At 35.5% G+C, this 15,146-nt stretch overlaps 2 protein-coding genes across 2 annotated transcripts; both read right to left on the bottom strand.

The window, feature by feature from the left end:
- Positions 1-1,785, bottom strand: LOC140872794 (ethylene-responsive transcription factor CRF2-like). The gene has a single exon (XM_073275679.1). It carries the CDS (start codon positions 1,144-1,146, stop codon positions 157-159), a length of 990 nt encoding a protein of 329 aa, XP_073131780.1. The 5' UTR covers positions 1,147-1,785; the 3' UTR covers positions 1-156.
- Positions 1,786-12,046: 10,261 nt separating this feature from the next.
- Positions 12,047-14,816, bottom strand: LOC140872748 (probable inactive receptor kinase At4g23740). The gene is made up of 2 exons (XM_073275631.1): positions 13,121-14,816; positions 12,047-12,914 (listed from the first exon to the last, which is right to left on the bottom strand). The coding sequence occupies exons 1-2, from the start codon at positions 14,358-14,360 to the stop codon at positions 12,244-12,246; spliced, it is 1,911 nt and encodes a 636-aa protein (XP_073131732.1). The 5' UTR covers positions 14,361-14,816; the 3' UTR covers positions 12,047-12,243.
- Positions 14,817-15,146: the final 330 nt, after the last annotated feature.

Here is a 15,146-nt window from a genome sequence, read left to right as displayed (position 1 = left end):
CTAAATTACTAAAGATATTAAATTAGCACCACTAATAAATAAACAAATCTAGCGTACGTACTACGTTTGTTTCAAAACTGCCGAAAGATCAGCTATATAATCGCTGATTTTCTCCTAACATTTTTATTTAGATAGTAAATCTTTATCTAACTACTCTCAGAGGGCGACGAGAGGATCCGACCCGAATATATCCCCAAAATCTTGAAAGTAATCATCCGCTTGCCAAGTGGGCCACAATCCGAAATCAAGACTCGACCCGTTAAGCATCTGTCCGTAGCAGCAGTCAAAGTCCGCTCCGAATATGTCACCCGACAGACCCGTTTGATCGAACAAATCGGGTACCGGTACCGGGTTCTCGAACCCGCTGAACAGGTCGTCCTTGGGAGGAAAAATCGGCGAGTCCTCGTTGAAGGAATCGGTGGTGCCGTTTGCTGAAGAAGACTCAGGTTCGGGTTCGGGTTGGGATTCGGCGGTGGAGACGAAGCGGAGGACTGATTTGGGAGATCGGGCGGTGTTGTGCGATTCCTCGCCGGAGTTGTACCCTGAGCTTGTTTTGTTGTCCAGCAATGTTGGAGTGGAGAAGTTGGTGAGCGCGTCGGGTCCACGCAGCTTGATTGCCGCGTGGTCGTACACCATGGCAGCTTCCTCCGCAGTATTGTAGGTGCCCAGCCATAGGCGTACTCGTCGCAGGGGATCTCGAATCTCCGCCGCCCATTTCCCCCAAGGCCTCTGCCGCACGCCGCGGAACTTCTTACCATTTCCCAACTTCGCCGCCGGTCTCTCGTTTCTCCGTCCACCGCTCTTCTTCTGCCTCCTCAGCGCAGCGGGCTCCGGCCTTTTTCTCTTCGGAACTTCGTTAGTTTTAACGTCTCCGTTCTTGCTCCCGTCATTTCTGAAACAAGGCTGGATTCTCACCTCGTCGATGAATTTCCTAACTCTCCGGCGTTTAACAGAGCAACCCTCTTCTTCATCACTAGAGGAGTCAGTGGCGTCCGTGTCAGTGACTAGAAATCTCACCGTGGTGGGGAAGGAAGCAGGATTCCTTCCGCCGGTATTTGGCGGCCGGACGGCCGTCGTTTGGTTTATATGCTCGGTGTATTTGACTGTAGCAGACAACATGGTGTTCTCAATCTCTTTACGCATCATACTGTTTGAAATATCAGATTAGCATGGAAAAGGAGGATATATGAGAGCGTGAAGAGCTTCAAAAAGGAGAGTGAGCGGAGAAGATTCTTGGGGGAATAAAGAAAAAGAGCAAGACTAAAGCGCAGCACGAGATAGATATAAAAAAAAACGAAAACAAAAGATGAGACCGTAATCCCAGGCGGACGAAAAATCGATGGAAAAAAGTGAAAAATGTGGAAGGAAAAAGGAATCAAAATATGAGTGGGAAGCAACTTTTTTTCTGGGTCGATATTTTTGAGTAAAACCCAGACGGAAACTTGGATTCCTGGGGATTTTTGTCTTCTTGGAAATATATTGAAGAAAAGTGGAGGAAAATGAGTGAGTGTGGTTTGTTAAAAGAAAGAGGAATTAGGAAGGCCTTGGAGACAGAGAAAGAGGGGAGTGTGTGTTGTGTGGTTTCTTTCTTCTATCTTTTTTCAGTTGCGGTGGAGACCGAAAATTTGGAGATGAAGCCATTATTTTATAGGGATCTCGTTCATTTCAAAGTAAATTAAATCTTTGTTTTTCATTTTTCGTCTTTCTATAAAGTTGAAATTGCTTAATGCTTGCTTAATCACACATTATCTATCAATCAAAGTAATTCAAACTCCGGTTGATGCAAGCTAAGCCGAGGATAATTGTTTGCGAGCCGCCGCATTCGGTGGCCGCCTAGGATTTTGACACGTCTGCCATGTTGGGACCCATATTATTTATGACAAGGAATTTTTCCTTTTATTTTATTTTCCTGCCAATGGTGATTTTTTTTTTCTTTTTTCTTTTTTATTTTCATTCACTTATATTATATTATATAAATACGTAGATTAATATAATATATAGTACAATACAATATGCTTGTATATTTTAAATATCGAGGACGATCGGTACCGTAACTTCGATGTGTCAAAATGACTGAAACCTAACAGGTCACTCTATCTTTGACTCCAAGATTTGTAATGTGACGCTTGTACTATAAATTACAATTTAAATATATTATCAAAATCACAGTAATAAAATCAAAATAAATCACTTAAATAACAAAATGAGTTCAAAAGATAGCAATATGAGCAAAATCAATTGAATATACTGACATACATAAAAGACCAGCATTACCTTTCTACATTTACATCTTATACAAAAATAAAATACTATATAATTATCGAAGTCACGAAAACAAAATGAACAATTGTTATTCTTAATATAGCATAGACACATCGACCTAGTCTAATGAGATTTTTATATCATCGTCTGGTTAATTTTTTTTTTTTTTTAAACTCTGGCAACCTAGGATATGATGACGCCTTTACGACAAATTTGACTCATTTTTTTTGCTTTCGAAAGTCGAATTCTTTTTACCATTTTCATGAATCAATCCTCTACGTGTGTCATTTGATGATGACCCATCACGATATCCAAAAAAATTTTCGCTGTACAGTTTAATAGAATTTATTTGCACATCACCGATAGCTTGAGATTTGTTTCTCTAGGTATATTATATTAAATAAATAATTATCTCGAATCGGTTTTGCCATGAATTAATTAATATCTGGATTATTTAACCGGAGAATACTGATTAATTAGAGATTGAAGTCTATCATCCATTCGCATTTTTGTTTGGTACTCGTGAATTATGTCAAGGGACAAAATATAACATAAGAAAAAAAATAAGTTTAATTCATGATTTCATTTTTCGAAATTGATCAGGTGAAGCCAATAAATGTGGAAACTGATTCTCATTAAATGTGCACCAATATTGGGTGTTTTCCATCAATAATCCTTTACAATGAGGCAATAATATTGACTCTGCCACGAATTGTGACCATCTAAAGCTCTCATTTAATTGCACACCAATTTGGAGCACTTGGCTCATTCGTGTGCTTCCATCACGCTTTTATAAATCAAATTATTTTATATAAACTAAATAATTATTTTACATAGTCGTATAATATGTATTATAAAATAATCCGAACCAAATTAGTTGTAATATATTCTACTAGCTCTTAACAAGGAAACACAAAGCGGCCAAGAAACGTACGACATGTATTTATTTACTTTGCATGAGTTTTGCTCAATAATATGTATGTTTGTATGCACGTACGTATATTATATGATTTGTAATAATTATGCATCTCCTCCAACAATAACAAGCTTTTCGAGGAAAGACAAATTCCACAGGCAAGAACTTACCATTATGACTCCCAATTTTTGCCCTTTGGTGTTGGTCGAATTCATCATATCTGGTGGTTGGCATTCGAGCTACCACACATTAAAGATGAAAAGGCAACCATAACTTCAACTTCAGTGATCTTGAACTTGTAGGTGTTTTCGAATTTACGTAACCCACTCTTTATCGAGTTTTTTCTGAATCGAGACATTATAAATTAAATCTAATTATTTGCGTTTCTTTAGATACATAGTTCGTGTTTGTAAATGCTTTCAAAAAGTGATTATATGTTTTTTTTTGTTGCCAAAATCTATATATTTAATAGATTTTGAATTCTTCTTTAAGGATTATAATAATTTATTAATTTGACAATAATTTTACATGATTTTAAATGTAATGCAAAACAAATTGGCAAATTTCATCCGTAGAATACTGTTGTATATAATACTAAACAACAACAAAATCAACACATACAAGACAATTCTATCATGAATATTTTAGCAGTAAGAGAGTGTTTGAAGCTTATTAAAAAACAGTGTACTAGCTTATAAGTTGGTTTAGAAGCTTACAAGCCGTGAGAACTTATTTTTAAAATAAGTTGTTAAAGTGCTTGAGTAAACTTATTTTAAATAAATTAAAGATGTTGATGTGTTTGAAGATATAAGATCTTTAATTTTATTGTGAGAATTATCAAAAAAAAAATATAATACTACAGAGGTTTTTTAAAAATAGTTTTAAAACTTTATCACAAATGTTAAGCCTATATTACAAATAATAAAACTATTTCATATTTTAATTTATAAAAATTGACATTCATTGGAAATTTTTTTTTTAAAAAAAAATATTTAGTGAGTGAAAGACATGATTAGGATTTATAGAAAGATACAATGATATTTTGGAAAAGTTAAATTTTAAAATAAGATATTTTTCAAAAAATTTAGGTCATTCAAACTTTTTAAAACTTATAAGTTGTTTGACCAAATTATTACTAAACAAATTTGAATAGCTTATAAGTTATTTTGTAGAGCTCATAAACTCAATCAAACACCCTCTAATTTGAACTTCCGCTTAATTCTTGCATGGGCCGGGCCGATTTTTTATTGGGCCACAAAAGCTGATTACAAACCGAAGAATCAGACAAAAAAGCCGCCTACACCGTTTGTATAAAGAATTCATGAAACAGATTTGAAATTAAATAAAGGGTGAGTCATGCAGCGTGGGAACCATGCAAAACTAATTAAAATTGGTTTAACTTGTAACTAAAATTAGTATGCCACCGACACATTGTCTAAAATACATTCGTATTATCATTTTATATTGAATATCTATTTTTAAATATTTAAATTAAAGCATTCATCCATAAATAAATAAAGAAATAAATAAAATGCAGATATATATCTTACTATATTATTAAAGTAGAGACCCTCTAATTTACAAACTTTCAATTTATTGGTGGAGCTTGATTTGAAATTACCATTATCTCCTAACTTTTAATTTTCAATAAAATCTAAATTATTGAGCAAAATAGTCATTTTATATAGTTTTCTCTTTTCTAGCCATTAAAAAACCACTTTGTGTCATTTGATATTATTTTATTTACAAATATGACACTCACTTTATGAGATATATATATTTTTTGTGAATATTTGTTTAGGAAAACGTTATATTTTTATTATTTTTTAATTTTACAATTGATTATTTATTGTTTTATTATTTTTTAATTTTTTAATTTATTATTTATTTTTTAAAAAAAAACAAAATGTACGAGCACGCAACGCATGCATCGAAATACTAGTATATATATATATATATATATATATATCCTGTCATGTGTGTTTAATAATTTTATTTTCATCGTATCTGAATATCTGATATGATTAATGTTAATTTGAATCGGATAATAATATTATTATGTATATTATAAATTGTGATATATGTATCATATTCGAAAATTTGAAATTTTTGTTTTATTTTTGTCTTCTTTGTAATTTTGATTATTAATTTTTCTATGCATATATACGGAAAACAACTATATTTTTCTAATTTCTGATAATTACCATGAACATTATATATTTTTTTAATAAATGATGAATGTGTTTCATTTTGGTCTCACTCACGCTATACATTGTAGTGTGTATACAGTATATATATATATATATATATATATAATATATATATATATATATATATATATATATATATAGATATATATATAATAGATATATATAATAGATAAATAATATATTTATGGTAATTATTACATATGAATTTTTAAATAACTATATTTTTCTAATTTCTGATAATTACCATGAACAATTTCATATGAATTTTTGTGATTTTATATATTTATCACTGACAAATTGTTTTCATTCTTTTAATCAATATTAATTAGATTTACATACCCGTGCAATTCTTGAGTGTAGTCTTGCGCACTAGTTTATATAATTAATCAATCAATCAATTAATTAATTAACTAACTAACTAATTGATTGATTGTCGCGCCCCTTGCAACTTCAATTAGCTATAGATTGGGTTTGATCTTTCATATAGTGGCACGTGTTCGTAAATTCACTAATAATTCACTGCCCCCTATGGGTTTTAAACTTCAAATAATTTAATTTACTTTAATTATGGCATGAAAATGACATCAATAATTTATACTTGGGGATTAATATCGTAACTAATATCTCCTTAAGCAAATGAACTAGAGTTAATTTCTATAATTCTATTAGAACTCCCACATATATACCTAGACCCTAGTAGCTACTAGCTAAGAATGAAAGTGGGGGAAAATTTCAAGGGCGAAAAAGAATAGGGAAAAGTTATTACAAGCATAACAAAAAAAATTCATATCCAAACAATTCTTGCTTTCCTTTTGTTTTTGGTTTTACAAAATCATATTTTATGAGTAAAATTTACAAATCTGAATTTTCTGTTTAAGAAACACAATTTATTTTTATTTTAATTAGCATAATAAATAATACTATTTTTGTGACACCCGAAGTCAAATGTCATAGGGCGGTACATGGTCCGCAATAGGGGTGTAAACGAGTCGAGCTACTCGTGAGTAGCTCGGTCAAAGCTCGACTCGAGCTCGATTTGACCGAGCTCGAGTAGCTCGAGCATACAATCGAACTCGAGTCGAGCTTTGAAAATATGTGATCGAGTAGCTCGCGAGCTACTCGATAAGCCACACACACACATATATATATATAATATAAATAAATATAATATATATATATATATATTTATAATATTTTATATATTTATTTATTTTATAATATATTTATTAATTTATTAATTTATATATATATATATATATATATATATATATATTGAAAGAGTGGGTGCCCGATTAGCCAACTTGTGGCTAAGGGCTTTGATGACTCTATATGTAAACAATCTTTGTTTAATATAATTTACACTTTTATCATGACATTTACTTTATCTTTCTTCATATTGTTATATTGTGATATACTATTGTTGTTTAGATGAAGACCTTGAAGATACTAGAGTGCATGTAAGATGTGATAGTACATGAGGATGACTATCATGAAACACATCTTATAATCACTGTATATTCTAAACAGTTCCTAGTCAATTGAGTCGTCCGTAAATAAGGATAAGGATCGCTCGAGATTGAGACTAGCATTTGCGATGCCGAGTACCACGTTTCATTGGTATGTAACATGGAGATGTTCAAAGCATGCAAATGGATATTCATATGATGAATGATCGAACTACCCTATCCGGAATTTCCAAGTGGTTATCACTTATCGAGTGGATAAAGTCCGCGGTTTTAGTTGTACATCATTAGTCCTTACTACTTGAAACATCATGGAGACTCTATATGCTAGTACTGTACTTTGACTCGTTTACCGACTCTATTGGGGTCATCAGGTGTCGGGATTGGGTTACGACACATATAGGAGTCGATGCTTTGTTGTCAAAGATTCACCACATGCTTGCGAGCGTGGATATCCTATGCGATCTGAGGAGATATTAGTGTGACAAATCTCTGGCCAGGGTACATGATGTGCTTTAAGAAATGGTTTCCTAGTAGCGCATGCGATGTCACTATTTGATCTTCAAGATGCATTGCATAGTTATCGAATCTCGAACGACTCTCGATGTACCAATGATTGTTGATTCGATCGGGATATATGGATGAAGGGACCGTACTGTTCGCTAACCAAAACCTACTGGTTCTTGCAGGCACTATCAGTGATACCTAGGAAATCATGGGGCGATGTTGCTAGACGCTCTTACCATGATTCGATGGGTAAGTCGAAAATTGTTGTTCCGAGTCACAAGGAATTGTGAGCCCATGGCTAACTGTATCCCTGAACCATTGAGGGTCACACAAGTAATGGATTACTAAACCCCGTTGAGATAGTTAAATTTAAAGAGTTAAATTTAACGAAAGAGAAGTTGGACTTCTTAACTAAAGGGAGTGGAATTTCCTAAAATGACATAGGGATGGGCGTTTTTGGAAATCACTGAATTCGGATTCAGAAAAATTATCTTGACTTTAAAAGGTGCAGAAATGGTTTTTGTGCACATTGGTGAAATCGGTTTATCAATCAGAGTCATGATGAATTTTATATTAATTTCTATAATAACGGGCTTGGCTTGTTGGGCTTAAGTTATGGATTGTGGGCCCTAAGGAGTAAGTGTCCTAATACAATTATAACTTAATCCAGTCTAGAAATTATATATAAATACATGTGTAGGGTTCGAAAATAATCACTTTTTCCTCTTGCAATTTTCGAATTACACACAAATATTTTCAAGGGGATTTTTTGAAAATCCTCTACTCCCTTTTGAAAAAATTCGGTCTGTGATTTTTCTGAAAAGTCACTTTCTGAATTGACAGATCAAATCTGTTTATTCTCTACGATAAACATCTGATTGATTTCTAGTGCAATCAATCAGAGGGTTTCTGTTTTCTGTTCGTGGACCTGATTCCGGAGATTGATCGAGCAAGTCATCGGTTCCCGGGATTTACAAGAAGAGCAGATTAATTCTGTTGGAGTTCATAATCAAGCCTTTGCTTGAAGAGGTAAAAATATTAATTGTGTTTTATTTTTACTTGCAACAATTTTAATCGTTAGGATTTTATACCCACGATATGGAATCGTTCCATATCACAAAATAAAATTTTTAAACTTCCGCTGCTTCGGGTATCACATCCGTTTGATCAGAGAACACGCGTTCCAACATATATATATATATATATATATATATATATATATCGAGCTCGAGCATATATTTTACTACTCGATCGAGCTCGAGCTCGAGCAGTAAAATATGAGTCGAGCTCGAGTAGTAGCTCGACTCGGCTCAATAACACCCCTAGTCCGCAATATGAGTGGTTAATATCTGAAAGATGAAAACCCACCAATGGATAGGCGACAGATGACATGGATGAACTGATCTCACAACAGAATGTGAAACGCCCAACTACTAAAAAATGCGGAAAAACTTTTTTTTTTATGCTATATACTATACATATACGCCCATACATATATGTATATAAAAATAACATACTTTTCTTAAGTAACCTAAAAAAAATATTAAATAAATAAATCCTTAAAAATGTTTCATGCATCAATTTAAAATAATAAACAATACTGCTGAAAAATCTCATACGCGGAAACAATAATAAAATAAATCATGTTTCAAAACTCAATGCAATAATCTAAATAACTGCGACGGTCACGGGGTCCACTGCCATGCTCGCTCATACGTCCTCGCCACCGGTAGGAGCTACATAGACATCATCATACTCATCTGCACCATATAAGCGTAGTGAGCCTAGAGGCTCAACATGTCTAATCCTTGATAACGAGGTTTAAAATAATGCATCACATAATCATACTAATACATATAACTTACGTGGACATGCATGCATGATCTTAAAATAAATGCATCATAAAAATTATTCATCATTAGTCGTACATACATCATAACTAATCATACATAACATAATTGAGCATGTCATAAACATAAAAACTGAGTATGGTCATATCCATGAATGTGACTAATAACTGTGCCGACAGATCAGTCTAAAGAACCATCGTACGTGGCGGTGGAATAATCCACCTCTATGCTGGTAGTAAACTACCTCTGTGCCAGTGGTAAAACCACTTCTATGACCCGAACCTAGACCCTACTGACCCGACCCACTACCCTGACCCGACCCGGAACCACCCAGAACCCCCAACCCGATTCCCCCTCCTCTCCTTACTTTCGGCCGTGCGAGCAGCCCCCTATTCCGGCATTCGGCCGGCCAATTCCGACCACAAATGGCCGGAGCACCACCACCCTCAACAAGCCAACTCCCAGGCGGTTTTTTCACGACAAGAACCAGCCCAAACCATTGCCTAGAGACAGAGAACGAAGCCCTGCAAGTTGGCCCTTCCTCAGCTCGCGCGCAGCCGGAGCAGTCCCAGCGTTTTGCTTCGTGCCGATGACTCAGACCACCAAAGGCCACGAAACCAGTCCTCAATCTTAGCCAACATCCTAAGCTTTCAAACCCAACAAACCTCACCCAAAATAATGGCCTGAGGAAGGAGAACGAAGTCTTCTTCCTCAGGACCCTAATCTGCGCGAGCTGTGCAACAAAAATGGAAGGCTTCGACTTGGACCCCTCCAGCCTCAAACCGACCACACTACTCGACCCTAGGGACCCTAGGACACCCCTTGACCAAGCCCTTAGCCCTGGACCGAACCATGCTAGGCAAAAACATGAGTTATGATCATGAATTCTCATATACATGCATCAAACATCAAAAGTTTGCATAAATTCGAAATACTTATGAAATTTCTGAACAAGAATAATCATGCATGAATAATAGCTCATATGGTGGCCAAAGAAAAGTTTTAGACATGCCTTTAAATTATTGTCGAACGGATGATGCGTTTACGGGACTCCGGAACGACGAACGACCAAATAAATCCTCAAATAAAAGTTGATCGGCTATGGTGGCTTGTTTTCTGCTGAAAAAGAAGATGGAGGCGTGAAGGAGGGAGATGAGTGTCGGCTAAATAATTTGTAGTGGGTGGTGGGGTTTGGGGTAGGTTTAGGTTTTTAAATTAATTTTTGTATAATAAATATTAACTAATTAATATAGATAATATATCATAGAAAATATAATTAAAACTCTAATCATAATAATAATAATCTGCTAAGATAACTCCAAATCTCGAAATTATTAAATAGGCTAATTTTAAAAATTAATAAAAGTCAATAAAGAGACTAATTTTGGCTAAAAATAGCCCCTTAAATAAATATATAATTAAATACTAAAATTTTCTTGACAAAATACCTTAAAATATTATTTTAAGGCTCATAAAACTCATAAAATATTTTTGGCTAAATATTTTGGTATCTCGTCCGTCCACGGTCCCGTCTACGCGATCAAAACCAATTAATTTCCATAAATCACAAAAATCACTAATTTTGGGTTAAATGCTAAAATAACTTAAATTATGCATATAAATCACATAATAACACATAAATTCATTTAACCCTTATTTTAAAATTAATTTCTCCTAATTATGCATGCGAATTTACGTATTAAAATTTCCGGGTGTTACAGAATGAGAGGTACAAAAAATTTGATATATACTACTCATTTCACGAATGTGCATTTCCACCAATGAATGGGCGATGGGTGGCATGAATGAACTGATCTCACATCAGAATGAGAGATACAAAAGATTTGATATGTACAACTCATATCATGAATGTGCATCTCCTTTTCGGGAACTATTCACATAAGAACTCCAAATTCAATGGAAAATAATAGGATGAGTGATCCCTGAAAAATTTTTCAGGGTGCGTGTGAGTGAGGATATAAGCACGCTGAAAAAACCGTGATGTTACAGTATATTTTCTTATAATTAGTTAAGTAAAATTCATCATGCTTAGCTGTCAATTAGTGGTACTTTAATCCTTTTAGTTGCAGTTTTAGCGGTTTTACACTTACATATATATACTTGTACCAAATTCTCTTTTACAATTAATTCAATTGAATAACTTCTCTTTCCATCTTCAATTGCATCGTGAATTTTTCGATGAAGATTTTCATCAATCTATATACACTTTAACATGGTATCAGTAGTATTTTTCTTCCGCAATTTATTCGTATACAGTTTTAATTGACACGAGAATGTCCCTTTCTTCTGTAAATTTCGAGATCAACGATCCTCTTTAGTCTTTATCTACATCCTTTCGATGCACCGGGCGTTTCTCTGGTGCTTGATCCGTAATCGACACCGAGAATTATACAGTGGTGATAATCGTTGAATCTGAACGTTATAATTTTTTTTAACCTATATTATAAATCTTGATTTTTTTTTTCGGTGGGACTTTAATATTGATTATCGAGATGTCGAACAAACGATTACCATGGGCCCCAAATTGAAATAGTAAACTATATCTGGGCCTGGAGCTTAAGAATGTTTGGGCTGTGAGCCCCTATTTCAGTTCAGCTCAACGGACCCATTTTTGGGGAAAAAGATCAAGACTTCTTTAAATAAAACAATATTATTTTTTATCATAAGATAAAAATATTCTGAGTCCAAAACGTGCACCATAAATTAGTACATATATTTATAATTTCATGAGTTAAATATACCACTAGCAAGTAGTAAAAGCTACACAGTAAACCAGATCACGAAGAAACAGACAATACATATGCATGTGCAATTGCAAAAACAAAAAGACCAAGATTCAAGAATATCACGAGTCTGTTATCTCTGCTCAAATTTAACAACCCAAAAAAATTATATCTTTCACCCATTCCAACCATTTCTTGACCTGGATCATGCCAAACGGCCAAAATAAGTCTCCAATCAGACGATCTTCGTCCACCGAGTTGGTGAACAGGTGGACTGGAGGTTGTTTCGTCTCAAAAACCGAGTGGTGGTGGTGGTGGTGGTGGTGGTGACGACAACGGAGGCAACCGCGTCCTATTTTCATCTTTGGTTTCAGAGGAGGCTGGGTTCATAGGATCCATCTGTCTTATATTTTCGATCATTTTGACTACTTCCACCATTTTAGGCCTCTGATCAGGCATTCTCACCACACAGGCCATCGCTATCTGTAACATCTCAACCAAATCTTCTTCGATATTTGGATACCTCAGCAACTCCACATCGAACACCTCTGCAGTCCATTCCTCTCGAACAACTGAGTGCACCCATCGAACCAGCTGAACCATCTCATCGCCGTTAGTCGTGTGGACAGGAGGTTTCCCCGTCAGTAACTCAAGTAGCATCACACCAAAGCTATACACATCGGAGGGTTGCGTTGCTTTTCGAGTGTCTGTAACCTCCGGAGCACGATAACCAGCTGCACGAGCAAGTGCTGGAGCTAATGAAGCTGTTATGGCTGACAGGCCAAGATCTGAAACACATCCGTATTTTCGAGGATTTAGAAATATGTTCGATGATTTGACGTTTCCATGAACTAGCTTGCCTCCGTTTTCTCTGTGGATACGAGCAATGCCCCTCGATGCACCAATGGCTATCTTTAGTCTAGTCTCCCAATCTAGAGGGCTCCGGTTTTCGCCTTGCTTTCCTGCATGTTTGGATGAAAATCACAATGTGTCGCAATTATAAGTATATATGTGTGTGTGTGCATTTATTAGAACAACTAGCTAAGACCATAGAGTTTCCAAACCAATAACAATGGCACTTGACAGAAAAGGACTAATAAACATATGAACCATGCAGGACAAACAAAATCGGGTATCGAAATCATGAAGATCAGATTAGAAGTTGTACCATGTAACATTGAAGCTACACTTCCCTGACTGTAATAATCATAGACCATAAGTTTCTCATCTTTGGAGAAATAGTAAGCCCTCAACTCAGTCACATTCTCATGCTTGATGCTTCCGATAACTTCCATCTGTTGCTCGAATTCCCTCTTTCCGACGTTTATATCTTTCAACCTCTTCACCACCACCATCGTCGCGTCCTCTAATATCGCCTTATAGGCCGTCCCAAACGTGCCTTTCCCCAAAACTTCAGCAGAAGCCCTCAACAAATCTTCCAAATCAAACGCATAGTTGCATCCCTCAAAGAAAGCCATCTTATTGCTTGTTTCTCGGTTACGGGAAATTGCCTTTTCCGGGGACATATCCCCTTTTTCCAATTTTCCAGGGAAACTATCCACGGACTTTCTCCTAAGTAAGCAAATAAGTAACACAAAACCAAAAGCTAGAATCCCAAGAACAGAACCAGCTATAACAATTCCAAGCAAAGCCCTTTCACTCAATTTTCCACCATTTTTTAATTTTGGATTTTGATCACGAGGAGGCAGAACAAGAGGGGGACTAGTAACATTATATTCCAATAAAGACTCGTTATTACCAAAAAACGAGGATTTCGGGAACCTATGAAGTGATTCAGGCACACTACCGACAAGATTATTTTGTGACAAATTCAGCAACTGCAAATTTGGCAAATGCAGCTCAGGGATCTCACCAGAAAGCGAGTTGTTAGCGAGATTCAAAGCAGTAAGCTGACTCAAACTCGAAAGTGAACTAGGGATAGTCCCATTAAACCCATTGTTCGACAAGTCTACAAATGTTAAGTTCCTCCAAACAGAGAAGTCCAGAGGCAAGTGACCTGAGAAATTATTGTACTGCAGATAAAGAAAACTCAGGTTTTTGAGGTTACCAAACTCCATGGGGAAAGACCCGTTAATGCCATTGGATCTGAGACTCAAGATCTGCAACGCGGATAAGCGGCTCAAAGTATTCTTTGGGATTGGGCCCTGAAACCCAACCCCTGGTAATCTTACCGATATCACTCGAGTTCCATCTTCACTGCAAGTGATTCCGGTCCAGTTCTTGCACACCGGAAGCTCTTCATTCCAGTTCAAGAAATGGAAATGCGGCAGCTTGTTTACAAAATCAAGCAAAGCCCGCTTGTCACCATGAATAACAGCTCCAGAAAACTTGAATCCTACCAGCGAAAACAAGAACAAGATTCCCACGAGAAACGTCTGGTTCCCCATTTACTATTTCTGGCTCTTTCTTGGCTCCAAGAAATTTTTAAACCGTTTTTCAAAATAAAGAACCCATCTTTTCGTAGTTTGAATTGGTACTAGGAGCTGAAACAAAAGCTGGGAAACAAACCTTTATGTCTGTGTGAGCAGGAGCAAAAAGAATGGTACCTTGAAAAAGTGTGAGCCAGATTCTGGAAATGGGTTTAGAAATTGGAGCTGGGAGAGTTTGAAATGTGGAGATTCGGGTCAAAAGGGTGAGATTTTAAAGGAGAAATTTAGAGTCAGAAGCAGAAGCAGAGCACTTTTCTTTTTTGTTCTTTGTGCTTTTGGTATTTGGTTTGAGTGGCAACACCCCCTTGAACTGGAAATAACTACCATTTGTCTGATAAATGATGCATAGAGAGAAAGAGGAGGTCGAAGCTACAGTGACTGTTACTCTTTTTGTACAGGATTTGGCATTCAGCGTAACCAATATATTCCAACATCTCAACCAATTAGCATTTGTGGTCTATTTCATGGCTTTTCGGACTCAAAATTTTTTCTCACATAAATTTCTTAGTATAATCAAATGAAACCTACAATTAAACGCATAATGACTACTTCCACCATTTGACAATGACAAGAATCAATCCTAGCTACTTACAACTTTCGAAAGCAAATTTCCCAAAAGCATTGTTGGAATTCAATCATGTCAAAAAGAATATATATATATATATATATATATATATATATATATATATATATATATATATAATGGATTGAAAAGCCAGCCTGTTTCCAATTAATTCTAGGCTA

This window comes from Henckelia pumila, unplaced genomic scaffold (assembly GCF_033568475.1).
Source record: "Henckelia pumila isolate YLH828 unplaced genomic scaffold, ASM3356847v2 CTG_477:::fragment_1, whole genome shotgun sequence".
NCBI classification, from domain to species: Eukaryota; Viridiplantae; Streptophyta; class Magnoliopsida; order Lamiales; family Gesneriaceae; genus Henckelia; species Henckelia pumila.
This window is presented reverse-complemented; position numbering and strand designations above follow the sequence as displayed.